Source organism: Salmo salar, chromosome ssa14, assembly GCF_905237065.1.
Source record: "Salmo salar chromosome ssa14, Ssal_v3.1, whole genome shotgun sequence".
Taxonomy (NCBI): Eukaryota; Metazoa; Chordata; class Actinopteri; order Salmoniformes; family Salmonidae; genus Salmo; species Salmo salar.
Window position 1 is genome coordinate 50,426,267 of NC_059455.1, and position 24,064 is coordinate 50,450,330.

Sequence of the window (24,064 nt, forward strand, 5' to 3'; positions counted from 1 at the left end):
GAGGGGTTGAAAGATGAACAAGGTCCACACTCCAGTCCAGCTGGAAACTGTAATGCACCTTTAATAAAGGTGGTTGCCAACTGCCATATAAAATCCACAGAAGAAGAAACGTGATGATGAGAGATTAATAAAGGAAACGAACTCGGGGTTTCCCCTTTTATCTGTGGGTAAATTGTTGCAATAGAGAACATACGATTTTGAAATAATTCAAAATGTGTCAAAATTCTATAAAAAATCCAGTTAAAAGAAAAAAGGACCATATATAATTTCAGGTCAAATAAAAACACAATGCTTATCTCCCAGGACAGGATTACCTCAGAACAGCAAGCTAGCTAAATGTCCATGAATGTTTCATGTGTTTCTGCTTGTGAATGATATGAACTATATGAATATAGTTGATTCACAGTTTTGGTATTTTAACCTGCATGTCATGAGGGATAGACCAAATCAACATGCAGCACGATGGTCCACGCAGACGCACAAGACGCACAAGAGCACAGCCAGTTTGGTCAGCGTGTTACAATAGAGGTTTATATTGACTATACAGTTTACACTGGGGCCGTGTCATTGGCCTGCACAATAACGGACTCAATGTGTTTTTTCTCAAAAACCTTTGCTGTATTGACCTTCTTGACCAAGAATGAACTGAAGTATGTGTGAACTATATTATTATTATTATTATTAGCCTACGATCAATGAGTCATTATTATGACCAGTGTGATGTAAATGGCGGGGAAACACATCCTCAGCAATGACATAAAAAACTATATTATTGAATGAACCCCGGTGATTATTCCATTTAAAAGACCGCAGAATCCATAAAGTCTCCCGTCAATCTCCCCGGAAGTGGTGAAAATATACCCTTTAAAGACCCCCCCCCCCAGAACTCAACTGCACACCAATCGACCGCTTGATTGGAGGAGATAAGGCTCTCGGCCGGATCTTTGAATTATTATTTTATTATTATAGGCCTATACGGTATTTATATTACATTTTGCACAATGCGATGAGAACGTCACGCAGGTATTGCTATTTAGGTTTAAAGATAATACAAAAAAAAACCAAAAAGACGATGCCTGGTGTAGCGCGGCTCCATCAGTGCGCCTCTATTGCAGGTCATCTGAAAACAACAACAATAGATATATCATGTCGTGTTTGAGCGTTTCGTGCAGCGCTGTTATTGTCCTGTTCGGAGCGGTTTGCAGCGTTTTCATATTCTGTGAGTATCTGATTTATTACGCCGCGATATTACAGTGCGGTTGGCCGGGGATCGACCATGGTTCCCCGGCGAGTGAGAGGAGCGCAGACGGCCAACCAGAACCGGAGGTTCTCCGCGCTATGGTTCTGTCAGACACGCACCTCCTCGGCGCTGTCGGCGGGCACTGGTTCGACAAACTGCGAAGGTAAATGATCCTCATCAATATATATGTTATTAATATGCATTTTATTTTATTGTGAAACAACAACAAACAAACAAAAAAAAGTATGTTTTGCATAGTTTCTTGGGAACGCATGACGCTCCGTGTCAGGCCATATCCACGCTGTCTCTAAGCAGATTAGAGCAGTTCAGTCGTCAGCAATAACAACAGGCAACAGGGTAATGCATGGTGCGCTAAACTGACGGATGACTGACTGACTGTATGGTCTGTCTCTGTGCCACCCAGGGAATGGCAGATGGAACGAGCTTTCCAGACCGCCCTGGCCCTGCTCCGACCTGAGGTCGTTTTTATACTGGGGGATGTGTTCGATGAGGGGAAATGGAGCTCTCCGAAGGTATATAGCCGTAAAAGCACTTTATAAGCCTACTGCAGTGAATTTGGAGGGGGTTGTTCAAGTGAGAATCGAAACCCACTATTCTTAGTCTTAACCGTTGATGTTATTCTCGCAACACTAGGCATGTTTCTGTAATGGTCCTAGACCTAAAGTATTTAGTACTTTTGTTCCCAACATGTATCTATCTGTAATAGTGTATATATCTGCTATATTTATAACTATTGTTCTACTCTATTCTACGACATGTATTCATATATATATATATATATATGTGTGTACAGTTGAAGTCGGAAGTTTACATACATTTAGGTTGGAGTCATTAAAACTCGTTTTTCAACCACTCCACAAATTTCTTGTTAACAAACTATAGTTTTGGTAAGTCTGTTAGGACATCTACTTTGTGCATGACACAAGTAATTTTTCCAACAATTGTTTACAGACAGATTATTTCACTTATATTTCACTGTATCACAATTCCAGTGGGTCAGAAGTTTACATACTAAGTTGACTGTGCCTTTAAACAGCTTGGAAAATTCCAGAAAATGATGTCATGGCTTTAGAAGCTTCTGATAGGCTAATTGACATCATTTGAGTCAATTGGAGGTGTACCTGTGGATGTATTTCAAGGCCTACCTTCAAAGTCAGTGCCTCTTTGCTTGACATCATGTGAAAATCAAAAGAAATCAGCCAAGACCCCAGAAAAATAGTTGTAGACCTCCACAAGTCTGGTTCAGCATTGGGAGCAATTTCCAAACGCCTGAAGGTACCACGTACATCTGTACAAACAATAGTACGCAAGTATAAACACCATGGGACCACGCAGCCGTCATACCGCTCAGGAAGGAGACGCATTCTGTCTCCTAGAGATGAACGTACTTTGGTGCGAAAAGTGCAAATCAACCCCCGAACAACAGCAAAGGACCTTGTGAAGATGCTGGAGGAAACAGGTACAAAAGTATCTATATCCACAGTAAAACGAGTCCTATATCGACATAACCTGAAAGGCTGCTCAGCAAGGAAGAAGCCACTGCTCCAAAACCGCCATATAAAAAGCCAGACTACGGTTTGCAACTGCACATGGGGACAAACATTCACCCAACTTATTGTGGGAAGCTTGTGGAAGGCTACCCAAAACGTTTGACCTAAGTTAAACAATTTAAAGGCAATGCTACCAAATACTAATTGAGTGTATGTAAACTTCTGACCCACTGGGAATGTGAAGAAAGAAATAAAAGCTGAAATAAATCAATTCTCTCTACTATTATTCTGACATTTCACATTCTTAAAATAAAGTGGTGATTCTAACTAACCTAAAGACAGGGGAATTTTTACTAATATTAAATGTCAGGAATTGTGAAAAACGGAGTATAAAATGTATTTGGCTAAAGGTGTATGTAAACGTCCGACTTCAACTGTACATACGGTCTTATTTCCCAACATAACAGAACTGGGACGATGATGTTTGCCGTTTCCAGAAGATGTTCAGGCACTCCAGTGACACAGAACTGGTGGTTCTGGTTGGAAACCACGACATCGGCTTCCACTACGAGTAGGTTAACATCCATCAGCATGGAGCTGCAGACTCTATACTGTACATACCGTATACTGTAGACCCTATACTGTACATACCGTATACTGGGTTAACATCCATCAGCATGAAGCTGTAGACTATACTGTACATACCGTATACTGTAGACTCTATACTACACATACCGTATACTGCAGACTCTATACTGTACATACCGTATACTGCAGACTCTATACTGTACATACCGTATACTGTAGACTCTATACTGTACATACCGTATACTGCAGACTCTATACTGTATATACCGTATACTGCAGACTCTATACTGTACATACCGTATACTGGGTTAACATCCATCAGCATGAAGCTGTAGACTCTATACTCTATATAGCGTATACTGTAGACTCTATACTGTACATACCGTATACTGGGTTAACATCCATCAGCATGGAGCTGTAGACTCTATACTGTACATACCGTATACTGCAGACTCTATACTGTACATACCGATGGTTAACATCCATCATCATGAAGCTGGAGACTATACTGTACATACCGTATACTGTAGACTCTATACTGTACATACCGTATACTGCAGACTCTATACTTTACATACCGTATACTGCAGACTCTATACTGTACATACCGTATACTGGGTTAACATCCATCATGTACTGAACGTACAGTATACTGTATCCCCTTTATAGGAATACTGTAGAATCTATACTGATGTTACAGTATACTGTATCCCATATCGGTATACTGTAGAATCTATACTGATGGTACAGTATACTGTATCCCATATCGGTATACTGTAGAATCTATACTGATGGTACATTATACTGTATCCCATATCGGTATACTGTAGAATCTATACTGATGGTACATTATACTGTATCCCATATCGGTATACTGTAGAATCTATACTGATGGTACATTATACTGTATCCCAAGTTGCCATGTCCATACTGTAAACCTGAATTATGAATGTTATGTCAAGTCAATGACGCCTTTCAAAATCTATGTTTTTGCCTTCTCGTTTGCGGATTACGAAAAGGCCAAAGCATAATGTGGAATAGTGAAATAATTCAATGTATAGACCTAGTACTGTACGGTAGCCTCTCTGTTTCGTGAACATTCTAGTACTGTACGGTAGCCTCTCTGTTTGGTGAACATTCTAGTACCGTACGGTAGCCTGTCTGTTTCGTGAACATTCTAGTACCGTACGGTAGCCTCGTGAACATTCTAGTACCGTACGGTAGCCTCTCTGTTCCGTGAACATTCTAGTACCGTACGGTAGCCTCGTGAACATTCTAGTACCGTACGGTAGCCTCGTGAACATTCTAGTACCGTACGGTAGCCTCGTGAACATTCTAGTACCGTACGGTAGCCTTTCTGTTTCCTGAACATTCTAGTACCGTACGGTAGCCTCGTGAACATTCTAGTACCGTACGGTAGCCTCTCTGTTCCGTGAACATTCTAGTACCGTACGGTAGCCTCGTGAACATTCTAGTACTGTACGGTAGCCTTTCTGTTTCCTGAACATTCTAGTACTGTACGGTAGCCTCTCTGTTCCGTGAACATTCTAGTACCGTACGGTAGCCTCGTGAACATTCTAGTACTGTACGGTAGCCTTTCTGTTTCCTGAACATTCTAGTACTGTACGGTAGCCTTTCTGTTTCCTGAACATTCTAGTACTGTACGGTAGCCTTTCTGTTTCCTGAACATTCTAGTACCGTACGGTAGCCTTTCTGTTTCCTGAACATTCTAGTACCGTACGGTAGCCTCGTGAACATTCTAGTACTGTACGGTAGCCTTTCTGTTTCCTGAACATTCTAGTACCGTACGGTAGCCTCGTGAACATTCTAGTACTGTACGGTAGCCTTTCTGTTTCCTGAACATTCTAGTACCGTACGGTAGCCTCTCTGTTTCGTGAACATTCGTGATAAATGATCGAGTATTGAGTCAAACTGTAATGAGATAAAAAGAAGCCGATAGAGTCTAACAGATAATCCACACAGCAGTTTGGATTTGGACTGAAGTCTAACTGGCTTGGTTCTTTGTCCTCCTGAAGAATGGACTGGTTCAAGTTACAGCGCTTTGAGAAGGCCTTCAATACCACCTCCAACAGAATGGTCACCAAGAAAGGAGTGAAGTAAGTCACTGAGCTGTTTGACCTCCTTATGTAAATCTCTCTCCATCCCCACTCTTATCATCTCTACCCAGTCTCTCTCTTCTCTCTGTCTTGCTTGCTCCCTTCTCTCTCTCTCTCTCTCTCTCTCTCTCTCTCTCTCTCTCTGTCTTGCTTGCTCCCTTCTCTCTCTCTCTCTCTCTGTTTGTCTTTCTCGTTTGTTCCCCCCTGTCTCTTCCTCTCTTTCTCTCTCTATTCTCTCTATTCAACCCCCAGCCTGTATAAATGCTGTTCTCACAGAATACAAATCCCTTCATGATCATCCATCCTATTTTGTTTGTTGTGTTATACTCTCTACTGTATGAACCCTAAGGTGCTGTCTCTCTACTGTATAAACCCTAAGGTATTGTCTCTCTACTGTATAAACCCTAAGGTGTTGTCTCTCTACTGTATAAACCCTAAGGTGTTGTCTCTGTCTCTCTACTGTATGAACCCTAAGGTGTTATACTCTCTACTGTATGAACCCTAAGGTGTTGTCTCTGTATCTCTACTGTATGAACCCTAAGGTGTTGTCTCTGTCTCTCTACTGTATAAATCCTAAGGTGTTGTCTCTGTCTCTCTACTGTATAAACCCTAAGGTGTTGTCTCTCTGCTGTATAAACCCTAAGGTGTTGTCTCTCTACTGTATAAACCCTAAGGTGTTGTCTCTCTACTGTATGAACCCTAAGGTGTTGTCTCTCTACTGTATAAACCCTAAGGTGTTGTCTCTGTCTCTCTACTGTATGAACCCTAAGGTGCTGTCTCTCTACTGTATGAACCCTAAGGAGTCGTCTCTCTACTGTATGAACCCTAAGGTGTTGTCTCTCTACTGTATAAACCCTAAAGTGTCGTCTCTCTACTGTATAAACCCTAAGGTGTCGTCTCTCTACTGTATAAACCCTAAGGTGTCGTCTCTCTACTGTATAAACCCTAAGGTGTCGTCTCTCTACTGTATAAACCCTAAGGTGTCGTCTCTCTACTGTATAAACCCTAAGGTGTCGTCTCTCTACTGTATAAACCCTAAGGTGTCGTCTCTCTACTGCATGAACCCTAAGGTGTTGTCTCTCTACTGTATAAACCCTAAGGTGTTGTCTCTCTACTTTATGAACCCTAAGGTGCTGTCTCTCTACTGTATGAACCCTAAGGTGTCGTCTCTCTACTGTATAAACCCTAAGGTGTTGTCTCTGTCTTTCTACTGTATGAACCCTAAGGTGCTGTCTCTCTACTGTATGAACCCTAAGGTGTCGTCTCTCTACTGTATAAACCCTAAGGTGTTGTCTCTCTACTGTATGAACCCTAAGGTGTTGTCTCTCTACTGTATGAACCCTAAGGTGTCGTCTCTCTACTGTATGAACCCTAAGGTGTCGTCTCTCTACTGTATAAACCCTAAGGTGTTGTCTCTCTACTGTATAAACCCTAAGGTGTTGTCTCTCTACTGTATGAACCCTAAGGTGTTGTCTCTCTACTGTATGAACCCTAAGGTGTTGTCTCTCTACTGCATAAACCCTAAGGTGTTGTCTCTGTCTCTCTACTGTATAAACCCTAAGGTGTTGTCTCTCTACTGTATAAACCCTAAGGTGTTGTCTCTCTACTGTATGAACCCTAAGGTGCTGTCTCTCTACTGTATGAACCCTAAGGTGTCGTCTCTCTACTGTATGAACCCTAAGGTGTCGTCTCTCTACTGTATAAACCCTAAGGTGTCGTCTCTCTACTGTATAAACCCTAAGGTGTCGTCTCTCTACTGTATAAACCCTAAGGTGTCGTCTCTCTACTGTATAAACCCTAAGGTGTCGTCTCTCTACTGTATGAACCCTAAGGTGTCGTCTCTCTACTGTATAAACCCTAAGGTGTTGTCTCTCTACTGCATAAACCTTAAGGTGTTGTCTCTCTACTGTATAAACCCTAAGGTGTTGTCTCTCTACTGTAAACCCTAAGGTGTTGTCTCTGTCTCTCTACTGTATGAACCCTAAGGTGCTGTCTCTCTACTGTATGAACCCTAAGGTGTCGTCTCTCTACTGTATAAACCCTAAGGTGTTGTCTCTGTCTCTCTACTGTATGAACCCTAAGGTGCTGTCTCTCTACTGTATGAACCCTAAGGTGTCGTCTCTCTACTGTATAAACCCTAAGGTGTTGTCTCTGTCTCTCTACTGTATAAACCCTAAGGTGTTGTCTCTGTCTCTCTACTGTATAAACCCTAAGGTGTTGTCTCTCTACTGTATGAACCCTAAGGTGTCGTCTCTCTACTGTATGAACCCTAAGGTGTCGTCTCTCTACTGTATGAACCCTAAGGTGTCGTCTCTCTACTGTATAAACCCTAAGGTGTTGTCTCTCTACTGTATGAACCCTAAGGTGTTGTCTCTCTACTGTATGAACCCTAAGGTGCTGTCTCTCTACTGTATAAACCCTAAGGTGTCGTCTCTCTGCTGTATAAACCCTAAGGTGTTGTCTCTGTCTCTCTACTGTATAAACCCTAAGGTGTTGTCTCTCTACTGTATAAACCCTAAGGTGTTGTCTCTCTACTGTATGAACCCTAAGGTGTTGTCTCTCTACTGTATGAACCCTAAGGTGTTGTCTCTCTACTGTATGAACCCTAAGGTGTCGTCTCTCTACTGTATGAACCCTAAGGTGTCGTCTCTCTACTGTATGAACCCTAAGGTGTCGTCTCTCTACTGTATGAACCCTAAGGTGTCGTCTCTCTACTGTATAAACCCTAAGGTGTTGTCTCTGTCTCTCTACTGTATGAACCCTAAGGTGCTGTCTCTCTACTGTATGAACCCTAAGGTGTCGTCTCTCTACTGTATAAACCCTAAGGTGTTGTCTCTGTCTCTCTACTGTATAAACCCTAAGGTGTTGTCTCTCTACTGTATAAACCCTAAGGTGTTGTCTCTCTACTGTATAAACCCTAAGGTGTCGTCTCTCTACTGTATAAACCCTAAGGTGTCGTCTCTCTACTGTATGAACCCTAAGGTGTCGTCTCTCTACTGTATGAACCCTAAGGTGTCGTCTCTCTACTGTATGAACCCTAAGGTGTCGTCTCTCTACTGTATGAACCCTAAGGTGTCGTCTCTCTACTGTATAAACCCTAAGGTGTTGTCTCTGTCTCTCTACTGTATAAACCCTAAGGTGCTGTCTCTCTACTGTATGAACCCTAAGGTGTGTGTCTCTCTACTGTATGAACCCTAAGGTGTTGTTCTGTCTCTCTACTGTATGAACCCTAAGGTGCTGTCTCTCTACTGTATGAACCCTAAGGTGTCGTCTCTCTACTGTATAAACCCTAAGGTGTTGTCTCTGTCTCTCTACTGTATGAACCCTAAGGTGCTGTCTCTCTACTGTATGAACCCTAAGGTGTCGTCTCTCTACTGTATAAACCCTAAGGTGTTGTCTCTGTCTCTCTACTGTATAAACCCTAAGGTGTTGTCTCTGTCTCTCTACTGTATAAACCCTAAGGTGTTGTCTCTCTACTGTATGAACCCTAAGGTGTCGTCTCTCTACTGTATGAACCCTAAGGTGTCGTCTCTCTACTGTATAAACCCTAAGGTGTTGTCTCTCTACTGTATGAACCCTAAGGTGTTGTCTCTCTACTGTATGAACCCTAAGGTGCTGTCTCTCTACTGTATAAACCCTAAGGTGTCGTCTCTCTACTGTATGAACCCTAAGGTGTCGTCTCTCTACTGTATGAACCCTAAGGTGTTGTCTCTCTACTGTATGAACCCTAAGGTGTCGTCTCTCTACTGTATGAACCCTAAGGTGTCGTCTCTCTACTGTATAAACCCTAAGGTGTTGTCTCTGTCTCTCTACTGTATGAACCCTAAGGTGCTGTCTCTCTACTGTATGAACCCTAAGGTGTCGTCTCTCTACTGTATAAACCCTAAGGTGTTGTCTCTGTCTCTCTACTGTATAAACCCTAAGGTGTTGTCTCTCTACTGTATGAACCCTAAGGTGTTGTCTCTCTACTGTATAAACCCTAAGGTGTTGTCTCTCTACTGTATGAACCCTAAGGTGTTGTCTCTCTACTGTATAAACCCTAAGGTGTCCTGTCTCTATTGTATAAACCCTAAGGTGTTGTCTCTCTACTGTATGAACCCTAAGGTGTCGTCTCTCTACTGTATAAACCCTAAGGTGTCGTCTCTCTACTGTATAAACCCTAAGGTGTCGTCTCTCTACTGTATAAACCCTAAGGTGTTGTTCGTCTCTCTACTGTATAAACCCTAAGGTGTTGTCTCTCTACTGTATGAACCCTAAGGTGTTGTCTCTCTACTGTATAAACCCTAAGGTGTTGTCTCTCTACTGTATGAACCCTAAGGTGTCGTCTCTCTACTGTATGAAACCCTAAGGTGTCGTCTCTCTACTGTATGAACCCTAAGGTGTCGTCTCTCTACTGTATGAACCCTAAGGTGTCGTCTCTCTACTGTATAAACCCTAAGGTGTCGTCTCTCTACTGTATAAACCCTAAGGTGTTGTCTCTCTCTACTGTATGAACCCTAAGGTGTTGTCTCTCTACTGTATGAACCCTAAGGTGTCGTCTCTCTACTGTATAAACCCTAAGGTGTTGTCTCTGTCTCTCTACTGTATGAACCCTAAGGTGCTGTCTCTCTACTGTATGAACCCTAAGGTGTCGTCTCTCTACTGTATAAACCCTAAGGTGTTGTCTCTGTCTCTCTACTGTATGAACCCTAAGGTGTTGTCTCTCTACTGTATGAACCCTAAGGTGTCGTCTCTCTACTGTATAAACCCTAAGGTGTCGTCTCTCTACTGTATAAACCCTAAGGTGTCGTCTCTCTACTGTATGAACCCTAAGGTGTCTCTCTACTGTATAAACCCTAAGGTGTCGTCTCTCTACTGTATGAACCCTAAGGTGTTGTCTCTCTACTGTATAAACCCTAAGGTGTTGTCTCTCTACTGTATAAACCCTAAGGTGTTGTCTCTGTCTCTCTACTGTATGAACCCTAAGGTGCTGTCTCTCTACTGTATGAACCCTAAGGTGTCGTCTCTCTACTGTATAAACCCTAAGGTGTTGTCTCGTCTCTCTACTGTATGAACCCTAAGGTGTCGTCTCTCTACTGTATGAACCCTAAGGTGTCGTCTCTCTACTGTATAAACCCTAAGGTGTTGTCTCTGTCTCTCTACTGTATGAACCCTAAGGTGTTGTCTCTCTACTGTATGAACCCTAAGGTGTCGTCTCTCTACTGTATAAACCCTAAGGTGTTGTCTCTGTCTCTCTACTGTATGAACCCTAAGGTGTTGTCTCTCTACTGTATGAAACCCTAAGGTGTTGTCTCTCTACTGTATAAACCCTAAGGTGTGTGTCTCTCTACTGTATAAACCCTAAGGTGTTGTCTCTCTACTGTATAAACCCTAAGGTGTCGTCTCTCTACTGTATAAACCCTAAGGTGTCGTCTCTCTACTGTATGAACCCTAAGGTGTCGTCTCTCTACTGTATAAACCCTAAGGAGTTGTCTCTCTACTGTATGAACCCTAAGGTGTCGTCTCTCTACTGTATGAACCCTAAGGTGTCGTCTCTCTACTGTATAAACCCTAAGGTGTCGTCTCTCTACTGTATGAACCCTAAGGTGCTGTCTCTCTACTGTATGAACCCTAAGGTGTCGTCTCTCTACTGTATAAACCCTAAGGTGTTGTCTCTGTCTCTCTACTGTATAAACCCTAAGGTGTTGTCTCTCTACTGTATGAACCCTAAGGTGTCGTCTCTCTACTGTATAAACCCTAAGGTGTTGTCTCTGTCTCTCTACTGTATGAACCCTAAGGTGTTGTCTCTCTACTGTATGAACCCTAAGGTGTCGTCTCTCTACTGTATAAACCCTAAGGTGTTGTCTCTGTCTCTCTACTGTATAAACCCTAAGGTGTCGTCTCTCTACTGTATGAACCCTAAGGTGTCGTCTCTCTACTGTATAAACCCTAAGGTGTTGTGTCTCTCTACTGTATGAACCCTAAGGTGTCGTCTCTCTACTGTATGAACCCTAAGGTGTTGTCTCTCTACTGTATGAACCCTAAGGTGTCGTCTCTCTACTGTATGAACCCTAAGGTGTCGTCTCTCTACTGTATGAACCCTAAGGTGTCGTCTCTCTACTGTATGAACCCTAAGGTGTTGTCTCTGTCTCTCTACTGTATGAACCCTAAGGTGTTGTCTCTCTACTGTATGAACCCTAAGGTGTCGTCTCTCTACTGTATAAACCCTAAGGTGTTGTCTCTGTCTCTCTACTGTATGAACCCTAAGGTGCTGTCTCTCTACTGTATGAACCCTAAGGTGTCGTCTCTCTACTGTATAAACCCTAAGGTGTTGTCTCTGTCTCTCTACTGTATAAACCCTAAGGTGTTGTCTCTCTACTGTATAAACCCTAAGGTGTTGTCTCTCTACTGTATGAACCCTAAGGTGTCGTCTCTCTACTGTATGAACCCTAAGGTGTTGTCTCTCTACTGTATGAACCCTAAGGTGGTTGTCTCTCTACTGTATAAACCCTAAGGTGTTGTCTCTCTACTGTATAAACCCTAAGGTGTCGTCTCTCTACTGTATAAACCCTAAGGTGTCTGTCTCTCTACTGTATGAACCCTAAGGTGTCGTCTCTCTACTGTATAAACCCTAAGGTGTTGTCTCTCTACTGTATGAACCCTAAGGTGTTGTCTCTCTACTGTATAAACCCTAAGGTGTCGTCTCTCTACTGTATGAACCCTAAGGTGTTGTGTCTCTCTACTGTATAAACCCTAAGGTGTTGTCTCTCTACTGTATGAACCCTAAGGTGTCGTCTCTCTACTGTATAAACCCTAAGGTGTTGTCTCTCTACTGTATGAACCCTAAGGTGTTGTCTCTCTACTGTATAAACCCTAAGGTGTCGTCTCTCTACTGTATGAAACCCTAAGGTGTCGTCTCTCTACTGTATGAAACCCTAAGGTGTCGTCTCTCTACTGTATGAAACCCTAAGGTGTCGTCTCTCTACTGTATGAACCCTAAGGTGTCGTCTCTCTACTGTATAAACCCTAAGGTGTTGTCTCTGTCTCTCTACTGTATGAACCCTAAGGTGCTGTCTCTCTACTGTATGAACCCTAAGGTGTCGTCTCTCTACTGTATAAACCCTAAGGTGTTGTCTCTGTCTCTCTACTGTATAAACCCTAAGGTGTTGTCTCTCTACTGTATAAACCCTAAGGTGTCGTCTCTCTACTGTATGAACCCTAAGGTGTTGTCCGTCTCTACTGTATGAACCCTAAGGTGTCGTCTCTCTACTGTATAAACCCTAAGGTGTTGTCTCTCTACTGTATAAACCCTAAGGTGTCGTCTCTCTACTGTATGAACCCTAAGGTGTCGTCTCTCTACTGTATAAACCCTAAGGTGTCGTCTCTCTACTGCATAAACCTTAAGGTGTTGTCTCTCTCTACTGTATGAAACCCTAAGGTGTCGTCTCTCTACTGTATAAACCCTAAGGTGTCGTCTCTCTACTGTATAAACCCTAAGGTGTTGTCTCTCTACTGTATAAACCCTAAGGTGTCGTCTCTCTACTGTATGAAACCCTAAGGTGTTGTCTCTCTACTGTATGAACCCTAAGGTGTCGTCTCTCTACTGTATGAAACCCTAAGGTGTCGTCTCTCTACTGTATAAACCCTAAGGTGTTGTCTCTCTACTGTATGAACCCTAAGGTGTCGTCTCTCTACTGTATGAACCCTAAGGTGTCGTCTCTCTACTGTATAAACCCTAAGGTGTTGTCCCTGTCTCTCTACTGTATGAACCCTAAGGTGTCGTCTCTCTACTGTATAAACCCTAAGGTGTTGTCTCTGTCTCTCTACTGTATGAACCCTAAGGTGCTGTCTCTCTACTGTATGAACCCTAAGGTGTCGTCTCTCTACTGTATAAACCCTAAGGTGTTGTCTCTGTCTCTCTACTGTATAAACCCTAAGGTGTTGTCTCTCTACTGTATGAACCCTAAGGTGTCGTCTCTCTACTGTATAAACCCTAAGGTGTTGTCTCTGTCTCTCTACTGTATGAACCCTAAGGTGCTGTCTCTCTACTGTATGAACCCTAAGGTGTCGTCTCTCTACTGTATAAACCCTAAGGTGTTGTCTCTGTCTCTCTACTGTATAAACCCTAAGGTGTTGTCTCTCTACTGTATGAACCCTAAGGTGTCGTCTCTCTACTGTATAAACCCTAAGGTGTCGTCTCTCTACTGTATGAACCCTAAGGTGTCGTCTCTCTACTGTATGAACCCTAAGGTGTCGTCTCTCTACTGTATGAACCCTAAGGTGTCGTCTCTCTACTGTATAAACCCTAAGGTGTTGTCTCTCTACTGTATGAACCCTAAGGTGTTGTCTCTCTACTGTATGAACCCTAAGGTGTTGTCTCTCTACTGTATAAACCCTAAGGTGTCGTCTCTCTACTGTATGAACCCTAAGGTGTCGTCTCTCTACTGTATGAACCCTAAGGTGTATTCTCTCTACTGTATGAACCCTAAGGTGTCGTCTCTCTACTGTATGAACCCTAAGGTGTCGTCTCTCTACTGTATGAACCCTAAGGTGTCGTCTCTCTACTGTATAAACCCTAAGGTGTTGTCTCTGTCTCTCTACTGTATGAATCCTAAGGTGCTGTCTCTTGACTGTATGAACCCTAAGGTGTCGTCTCTCTACTGTATAAACCCTAAGGTGTTGTCTCTGTCTCTACTGTATGAACCCTAAGGTGTTGTCTCTCTACTGTATAAACCCTAAGGTGTCGTCTCTCTACTGTATAAACCCTAAGGTGTGTGTCTCTCTACTGTATAAACCCTAAGGTGTTGTCTCTCTACTGTATGAACCCTAAGGTGTCGTCTCTCTACTGTATAAACCCTAAGGTGTCGTCTCTCTACTGTATAAACCCTAAGGTGTCGTCTCTCTACTGTATAAACCCTAAGGTGTCGTCTCTCTACTGTATAAACCCTAAGGTGTCGTCTCTCTACTGTATAAACCCTAAGGTGTCGTCTCTCTACTGTATAAACCCTAAGGTGTGTCGTCTCTACTGTATAAACCCTAAGGTGTTGTCTCTCTACTGTATAAACCCTAAGGTGTCGTCTCTCTACTGTATAAACCCTAAGGTGTCGTCTCTCTACTGTATAAACCCTAAGGTGTTGTCTCTGTCTCTCTACTGTATAAACCCTAAGGTGCTGTCTCTCTACTGTATGAACCCTAAGGTGTCGTCTCTCTACTGTATAAACCCTAAGGTGTTGTCTCTGTCTCTCTACTGTATAAACCCTAAGGTGTTGTCTCTCTACTGTATAAACCCTAAGGTGTCGTCTCTCTACTGTATGAACCCTAAGGTGTCGTCTCTCTACTGTATAAACCCTAAGGTGTCGTCTCTCTACTGTATAAACCCTAAGGTGTCGTCTCTCTACTGTATAAACCCTAAGGTGTCGTCTCTCTACTGTATAAACCCTAAGGTGTCGTCTCTCTACTGTATGAACCCTAAGGTGCTTACTGAACCCTAAGGTGTCGTCTCTCTACTGTATGAACCCTAAGGTGTCGTCTCTCTACTGTATGAACCCTAAGGTGTTGTCTCTCTACTGTATGAACCCTAAGGTGTCGTCTCTCTACTGTATGAACCCTAAGGTGTTGTCTCTCTACTGTATGAACCCTAAGGTGTCGTCTCTCTACTGTATAAACCCTAAGGTGTTGTCTCTGTCTCTCTACTGTATGAACCCTAAGGTGCTGTCTCTCTACTGTATGAACCCTAAGGTGTCGTCTCTCTACTGTATAAACCCTAAGGTGTTGTCTCTGTCTCTCTACTGTATAAACCCTAAGGTGTTGTCTCTCTACTGTATGAACCCTAAGGTGTCGTCTCTCTACTGTATAAACCCTAAGGTGTTGTCTCTCTACTGTATGAACCCTAAGGTGTCGTCTCTCTACTGTATAAACCCTAAGGTGTTGTTGTCTCTCTACTGTATAAACCCTAAGGTGTCGTCTCTCTACTGTATAAACCCTAAGGTGTCGTCTCTCTACTGTATAAACCCTAAGGTGTCGTCTCTCTACTGTATGAACCCTAAGGTGTTGTCTCTCTACTGTATAAACCCTAAGGTGTCGTCTCTCTACTGTATGAACCCTAAGGTGTCGTCTCTCTACTGTATAAACCCTAAGGTGTTGTCTCTCTACTGTATAAACCCTAAGGTGTTGTCCTGTCTCTACTGTATGAACCCTAAGGTGTCGTCTCTCTACTGTATGAACCCTAAGGTGTTGTCTCTCTACTGTATAAACCCTAAGGTGTTGTCTCTGTCTCTCTACTGTATAAACCCTAAGGTGTTGTCTCTCTACTGTATAAACCCTAAGGTGTCGTCTCTCTACTGTATAACCCTAAGGTGTCGTCTCTCTACTGTATGAACCCTAAGGTGTTGTCTCTCTACTGTATAAACCCTAAGGTGTTGTCTCTCTACTGTATAAACCCTAAGGTGTTGTCTCTCTACTGTATAAACCCTAAGGTGTCGTCTCTCTACTGTATGAACCCTAAGGTGTCGTCTCTCTACTGTATGAACCCTAAGGTGTCGTCTCTCTACTGTATAAACCCTAAGGTGTCGTCTCTCTACTGTATAAACCCTAAGGTGTTGTCTCTCTACTGTATGAACCCTAAGGTGTCGTCTCTCTACTGTATAAACCCTAAGGTGTTGTCTCTCTACTGTATAAACCCTAAGGTGTCGTCTCTCTACTGTATAAACCCTAAGGTGTCGTCTCTCTACTGTATAAACCCTAAGGTGTCGTCTCTCTACTGTATAAACCCTAAGGTGTCGTCTCTCTACTGTATGAACCCTAAGGTGTTGTCTCTCTACTGTATGAACCCTAAGGTGTCGTCTCTCTACTGTATGAACCCTAAGGTGTTGTCTCTCTACTGTATAAACCCTAAGGTGGTCTGTCTCTCTACTGTATGAACCCTAAGGTGCTGTCTCTCTACTGTATGAACCCTAAGGTGTCGTCTCTCTACTGTATAAACCCTAAGGTGTTGTCTCTGTCTCTCTACTGTATAAACCCTAAGGTGTTGTCTCTCTACTGTATGAACCCTAAGGTGTCGTCTCTCTACTGTATAAACCCTAAGGTGTGTCGTCTCTCTACTGTATGAACCCTAAGGTGTTGTCTCTCTACTGTATAAACCCTAAGGTGTCGTCTCTCTACTGTATAAACCCTAAGGTGTCGTCTCTCTACTGTATAAACCCTAAGGTGTTGTCTCTCTACTGTATGAACCCTAAGGTGTCGTCTCTCTACTGTATGAAACCCTAAGGTGTCTGTCTCTCTACTGTATGAACCCTAAGGTGTCGTCTCTCTACTGTATAAACCCTAAGGTGTCGTCTCTCTACTGTATAAACCCTAAGGTGTTGTCGTCTCTCTACTGTATAAACCCTAAGGTGTTGTCTCTCTACTGTATAAACCCTAAGGTGTCGTCTCTCTACTGTATGAACCCTAAGGTGTTGTCTCTCTACTGTATGAACCCTAAGGTGTCGTCTCTCTACTGTATAAACCCTAAGGTGTTGTCTCTGTCTCTCTACTGTATAAACCCTAAGGTGTTGTCTCTCTACTGTATGAAACCCTAAGGTGTCGTCTCTCTACTGTATAAACCCTAAGGTGTCGTCTCTCTACTGTATAAACCCTAAGGTGTCGTCTCTCTACTGTATAAACCCTAAGGTGTTGTCTCTCTGCTGTATAAACCCTAAGGTGTCGTCTCTCTCCTGTATAAACCCTAAGGTGTCGTCTCTCTACTGTATGAACCCTAAGGTGTCGTCTCTCTACTGTATGAACCCTAAGGTGTTGTCTCTCTACTGTATGAACCCTAAGGTGTCGTCTCTCTACTGTATGAACCCTAAGGTGTCGTCTCTCTACTGTATAAACCCTAAGGTGTTGTCTCTCTACTGTAAACCCTAAGGTGTGTCTCTCTACTGTATAGAACCCTAAGGTGCTGTCTCTCTACTGTATGAACCCTAAGGTGTCGTCTCTCTACTGTATAAACCCTAAGGTGTTGTCTCTGTCTCTCTACTGTATAAACCCTAAGGTGTTGTCTCTCTACTGTATAAACCCTAAGGTGTTGTCTCTCTACTGTATAAACCCTAAGGTGTTGTCTCTCTACTGTATGAACCCTAAGGTGTTGTCTCTCTACTGTATGAACCCTAAGGTGTCGTCTCTCTACTGTATAAACCCTAAGGTGTTGTCTCTCTACTGTATAAACCCTAAGGTGTCGTCTCTCTACTGTATGAACCCTAAGGTGTTGTCTCTCTACTGTATGAACCCTAAGGTGTCGTCTCTCTACTGTATAAACCCTAAGGTGTCGTCTCTCTACTGTATAAACCCTAAGGTGTCGTCTCTCTACTGTATGAACCCTAAGGTGTCGTCTCTCTACTGTATAAACCCTAAGGTGTCGTGCTCTCTACTGTATAAACCCTAAGGTGTTGTCTCTCTACTGTATAAACCCTAAGGTGTCGTCTCTCTACTGTATGAACCCTAAGGTGTCGTCTCTCTACTGTATAAACCCTAAGGTGTTGTCTCTCTCCTGTATAAACCCTAAGGTGTCGTCTCTCTACTGTATAAACCCTAAGGTGTCGTCTCTCTCTACTGTATGAACCCTAAGGTGTCGTCTCTCTACTGTATGAACCCTAAGGTGTCGTCTCTCTACTGTATAAACCCTAAGGTGTTGTCTCTGTCTCTCTACTGTATGAACCCTAAGGTGCTGTCTCTCTACTGTATGAACCCTAAGGTGTCGTCTCTCTACTGTATAAACCCTAAGGTGTCGTCTCTCTACTGTATAAACCCTAAGGTGTTGTCTCTCTACTGTATAACCCTAAGGTGTTGTCTCTCTACTGTATAAACCCTAAGGTGTCGTCTCTCTACTGTATAAACCCTAAGGTGTTGTCTCTCTACTGTATAAACCCTAAGGTGTTGTCTCTCTACTGTATAAACCCTAAGGTGTTGTCTCTCTACTGTATGAACCCTAAGGTGTCGTCTCTCTACTGTATGAACCCTAAGGTGTCGTCTCTCTACTGTATAAACCCTAAGGTGTCTGTCTCTCTACTGTATAACCCTAAGGTGTCGTCTCTCTACTGTATGAACCCTAAGGTGTCGTCTCTCTACTGTATAAACCCTAAGGTGTTGTCTCTCTACTGTATAAACCCTAAGGTGTGTGTCTCTCTACTGTATAAACCCTAAGGTGTTGTCTCTCTACTGTATAAACCCTAAGGTGTTGTCTCTCTACTGTATGAACCCTAAGGTGTCGTCTCTCTACTGTATAAACCCTAAGGTGTTGTCTCTCTACTGTATGAAACCCTAAGGTGTCTGTCTCTCTACTGTATGAACCCTAAGGTGTCGTCTCTCTACTGTATAAACCCTAAGGTGTCGTCTCTCTACTGTATAAACCCTAAGGTGTTGTCTCTCTACTGTATAAACCCTAAGGTGTCGTCTCTCTACTGTATAAACCCTAAGGTGTTGTCTCTCTACTGTATGAACCCTAAGGTGTCGTCTCTCTACTGTATGAACCCTAAGGTGTCGTCTCTCTACTGTATAAACCCTAAGGTGTTGTCTCTCTACTGTATAAACCCTAAGGTGTTGTCTCTCTACTGTATGAACCCTAAGGTGTTGTCTCTCTACTGTATAAACCCTAAGGTGTTGTCTCTCTACTGTATGAACCCTAATGTGTTGTCTCTCAACTGTATGAACCCTAAGGTGTCGTCTCTCTACTGTATGAACCCTAAGGTGTCTGTCTCTCTACTGTATAAACCCTAAGGTGTTGTCTCTTCTACTGTATAAACCCTAAGGTGTTGTCTCTCTACTGTATAAACCCTAAGGTGTTGTCTCTCTACTGTATAAACCCTAAGGTGTCGTCTCTCTACTGTATAAACCCTAAGGTGTCGTCTCTCTGTACTACTGTATAAACCCTAAGGTGTTGTCTCTCTACTGTATAAACCCTAAGGTGTTGTCTCTCTACTGTATGAAACCCTAAGGTGTCGTCTCTCTACTGTATAAACCCTAAGGTGTCGTCTCTCTACTGTATAAACCCTAAGGTGTCGTCTCTCTACTGTATAAACCCTAAGGTGTTGTCTCTCTACTGTATAAACCCTAAGGTGTCGTCTCTCTACTGTATAAACCCTAAGGTGTTGTCTCTGTCTCTACTGTATAAACCCTAAGGTGTTGTCTCTCTACTGTATAAACCCTAAGGTGTTGTCTCTCTACTGTATAAACCCTAAGGGTTGTCGTCTCTCTACTGTATAAACCCTAAGGTGTCGTCTCTCTACTGTATAAACCCTAAGGTGTCGTCTCTCTACTGTATAAACCCTAAGGTGTCGTCTCTCTACTGTATAAACCCTAAGGTGTCGTCTCTCTACTGTATAAACCCTAAGGTGTTGTCTCTCTACTGTATGAAACCCTAAGGTGTTGTCTCTCTACTGTATGAACCCTAAGGTGTCGTCTCTCTACTGTATGAACCCTAAGGTGTTGTCTCTCTACTGTATGAACCCTAAGGTGTCGTCTCTCTACTGTATAAACCCTAAGGTGTTGTCTCTCTCTCTACTGTATAAACCCTAAGGTGTTGTCTCTCTCTACTGTATAAACCCTAAGGTGTTGTCTCTCTACTGTATAAACCCTAAGGTGTTGTCTCTGTCTCTCTACTGTATAAACCCTAAGGTGTCGTCTCTCTACTGTATAAACCCTAAGGTGTCGTCTCTCTACTGTATAAACCCTAAGGTGTCGTCTCTCTACTGTATAAACCCTAAGGTGTTGTCTCTCTACTGTATAAACCCTAAGGTGTTGTCTCTCTACTGTATGAACCCTAAGGTGTCGTCTCTCTACTGTATGAACCCTAAGGTGTCGTCTCTCTACTGTATGAACCCTAAGGTGTCGTCTCTCTACTGTATGAACCCTAAGGTGTTGTCTCTCTACTGTATGAACCCTAAGGTGTTGTCTCTCTACTGTATGAACCCTAAGGTGTCGTCTCTCTACTGTATAAACCCTAAGGTGTTGTCTCTGTCTCTCTACTGTATGAACCCTAAGGTGCTGTCTCTCTACTGTATGAACCCTAAGGTGTCGTCTCTCTACTGTATAAACCCTAAGGTGTTGTCTCTGTCTCTCTACTGTATAAACCCTAAGGTGTTGTCTCTCTACTGTATAAACCCTAAGGTGTTGTCTCTCTACTGTATGAACCCTAAGGTGTTGTCTCTCTACTGTATGAACCCTAAGGTGTCGTCTCTCTACTGTATAAACCCTAAGGTGTCGTCTCTCTACTGTATAAACCCTAAGGTGTCGTCTCTCTACTGTATAAACCCTAAGGTGTCGTCTCTCTACTGTATGAACCCTAAGGTGTTGTCTCTCTACTGTATGAACCCTAAGGTGTTGTCTCTCTACTGTATAAACCCTAAGGTGTTGTCTCTCTCTACTGTATAAACCCTAAGGTGTCGTCTCTCTACTGTATGAACCCTAAGGTGTCGTCTCTCTACTGTATAAACCCTAAGGTGTTGTCTCTGTTCTCTACTGTATAAACCCTAAGGTGTTGTCTCTCTACTGTATAAACCCTAAGGTGTCGTCTCTCTACTGTATAAACCCTAAGGTGTTGTCTCTGTCTCTCTACTGTATAAACCCTAAGGTGTTGTCTCTCTACTGTATAAACCCTAAGGTGTTGTCTCTCTACTGTATAAACCCTAAGGTGTTGTCTCTGTCTCTCTACTGTATAAACCCTAAGGTGTTGTCTCTCTACTGTATAAACCCTAAGGTGTCGTCTCTCTACTGTATAAACCCTAAGGTGTTGTCTCTGTCTCTCTACTGTATAAACCCTAAGGTGTTGTCTCTCTACTGTATGAACCCTAAGGTGTTGTCTCTCTACTGTATGAACCCTAAGGTGTTGTCTCTGTCTCTCTACTGTATGAACCCTAAGGTGTTGTCTCTCTACTGTATGAACCCTAAGGTGTCGTCTCTCTACTGTATAAACCCTAAGGTGTTGTCTCTGTCTCTCTACTGTATAAACCCTAAGGTGTTGTCTCTCTACTGTATGAACCCTAAGGTGTTGTCTCTCTACTGTATGAACCCTAAGGTGTCGTCTCTCTACTGTATAAACCCTAAGGTGTTGTCTCTGTCTCTCTACTGTATAAACCCTAAGGTGTTGTCTCTCTACTGTATAAACCCTAAGGTGTTGTCTCTCTACTGTATGAACCCTAAGGTGTCGTCTCTCTACTGTATGAACCCTAAGGTGTCGTCTCTCTACTGTATAAACCCTAAGGTGTCGTCTCTCTACTGTATAAACCCTAAGGTGTTGTCTCTCTACTGTATAAACCCTAAGGTGTCGTCTCTCTACTGTATGAACCCTAAGGTGCTGTCTCTCTACTGTATGAACCCTAAGGTGTTGTCTCTCTACTGTATAAACCCTAAGGTGTTGTCTCTCTACTGTATGAACCCTAAGGTGTCGTCTCTCTACTGTATGAACCCTAAGGTGTCGTCTCTCTACTGTATAAACCCTAAGGTGTTGTCTCTGTCTCTCTACTGTATGAATCCTAAGGTGCTGTCTCTTGACTGTATGAACCCTAAGGTGTCGTCTCTCTACTGTATAAACCCTAAGGTGTTGTCTCTGTCTCTCTACTGTATAAACCCTAAGGTGTTGTCTCTCTACTGTATAAACCCTAAGGTGTCGTCTCTCTACTGTATAAACCCTAAGGTGTTGTCTCTGTCTCTCTACTGTATAAACCCTAAGGTGTCGTCTCTCTACTGTATAAACCCTAAGGTGTTGTCTCTCTCCTGTATAAACCCTAAGGTGTCGTCTCTCTACTGTATAAACCCTAAGGTGTTGTCTCATCTCTACTGTATAAACCCTAAGGTGTTGTCTCTCTACTGTATAAACCCTAAGGTGTTGTCTCTGTCTCTCTACTGTATAAACCCTAAGGTGTTGTCTCTCTACTGTATAAACACTAAGGTGTCGTCTCTCTACTGTATAAACCCTAAGGTGTTGTCTCTCTACTGTATAAACCCTAAGGTGTTGTCTCTCTACTGTATAAACCCTAAGGTGTCGTCTCTCTACTGTATGAACCCTAAGGTGTTGTCTCTCTACTGAATGAACCCTAAGGTGTTGTCTCTGTCTCTCTACTGTATGAACCCTAAGGTGTTGTCTCTCTACTGTATGAACCCTAAGGTGTCGTCTCTCTACTGTATAAACCCTAAGGTGTTGTCTCTGTCTCTCTACTGTATGAACCCTAAGGTGTTGTCTCTCTACTGTATGAACCCTAAGGTGTCGTCTCTCTACTGTATAAACCCTAAGGTGTTGTCTCTGTCTCTCTACTGTATAAACCCTAAGGTGTTGTCTCTCTACTGTATAAACCCTAAGGTGTTGTCTCTGTCTCTCTACTGTATAAACCCTAAGGTGTTGTCTCTCTACTGTATAAACCCTAAGGTGTCGTCTCTCTACTGTATGAACCCTAAGGTGTCGTCTCTCTACTGTATAAACCCTAAGGTGTTGTCTCTGTCTCTCTACTGTATAAACCCTAAGGTGTTGTCTCTCTACTGTATAAACCCTAAGGTGTCGTCTCTCTACTGTATGAACCCTAAGGTGTCGTCTCTCTACTGTATGAACCCTAAGGTGTCGTCTCTCTACTGTATAAACCCTAAGGTGTCGTCTCTCTACTGTATGAACCCTAAGGTGTCGTCTCTCTACTGTATAAACCCTAAGGTGTCGTCTCTCTACTGTATGAACCCTAAGGTGTTGTCTCTCTACTGTATGAACCCTAAGGTGTTGTCTCTCTACTGTATAAACCCTAAGGTGTTGTCTCTCTACTGTATGAACCCTAAGGTGTCGTCTCTCTACTGTATGAACCCTAAGGTGTCGTCTCTCTACTGTATAAACCCTAAGGTGTTGTCTCTGTCTCTCTACTGTATGAACCCTAAGGTGTTGTCTCTCTACTGTATGAACCCTAAGGTGTCGTCTCTCTACTGTATAAACCCTAAGGTGTTGTCTCTGTCTCTCTACTGTATAAAGCCTAAGGTGTTGTCTCTCTACTGTATCAATCCTAAGGTGTCGTCTCTCTACTGTATAAACCCTAAGGTGTTGTCTCTGTCTCTCTACTGTATAAACCCTAAGGTGTTGTCTCTCTACTGTATAAACCCTAAGGTGTTGTCTCTCTACTGTATAAACCCTAAGGTGTCGTCTCTCTACTGTATAAACCCTAAGGTGTTGTCTCGTTCTCTACTGTATGAACCCTAAGGTGTCGTCTCTCTACTGTATAAACCCTAAGGTGTTGTCTCTGTCTCTCTACTGTATAAACCCTAAGGTGTTGTCTCTCTACTGTATAAACACTAAGGTGTCGTCTCTCTACTGTATAAACCCTAAGGTGTTGTCTCTCTACTGTATAAACCCTAAGGTGTTGTCTCTCTACTGTATAAACCCTAAGGTGTCGTCTCTCTACTGTATGAACCCTAAGGTGTCGTCTCTCTACTGTATGAACCCTAAGGTGTTGTCTCTGTCTCTCTACTGTATGAACCCTAAGGTGCTGTCTCTCTACTGTATAAACCCTAAGGTGTTGTCTCTCTACTGTATAAACCCTAAGGTGTTGTCTCTGTCTCTCTACTGTATAAACCCTAAGGTGTCGTCTCTCTACTGTATAAACCCTAAGGTGTTGTCTCTCTACTGT

The 24,064-nt window shown here is 42.9% G+C and overlaps 1 protein-coding gene across 1 annotated transcript in view; it reads left to right on the top strand.

Moving 5' to 3' along the window:
* The first annotated feature begins 902 nt into the window (after positions 1-902).
* LOC106569717 (metallophosphoesterase 1-like) overlaps positions 903-24,064 on the top strand; it is a 98,882-nt gene continuing 75,720 nt past the window's right edge. Inside the window, exons 1-4 of the mRNA XM_045694523.1 lie at positions 903-1,403; positions 1,665-1,773; positions 3,219-3,322; positions 5,376-5,456. Coding sequence (XP_045550479.1) covers positions 1,147-1,403; positions 1,665-1,773; positions 3,219-3,322; positions 5,376-5,456 — 551 coding nt within the window. The 5' untranslated portion in view covers positions 903-1,146. The remainder of the gene's footprint in view (positions 1,404-1,664; positions 1,774-3,218; positions 3,323-5,375; positions 5,457-24,064) is intronic.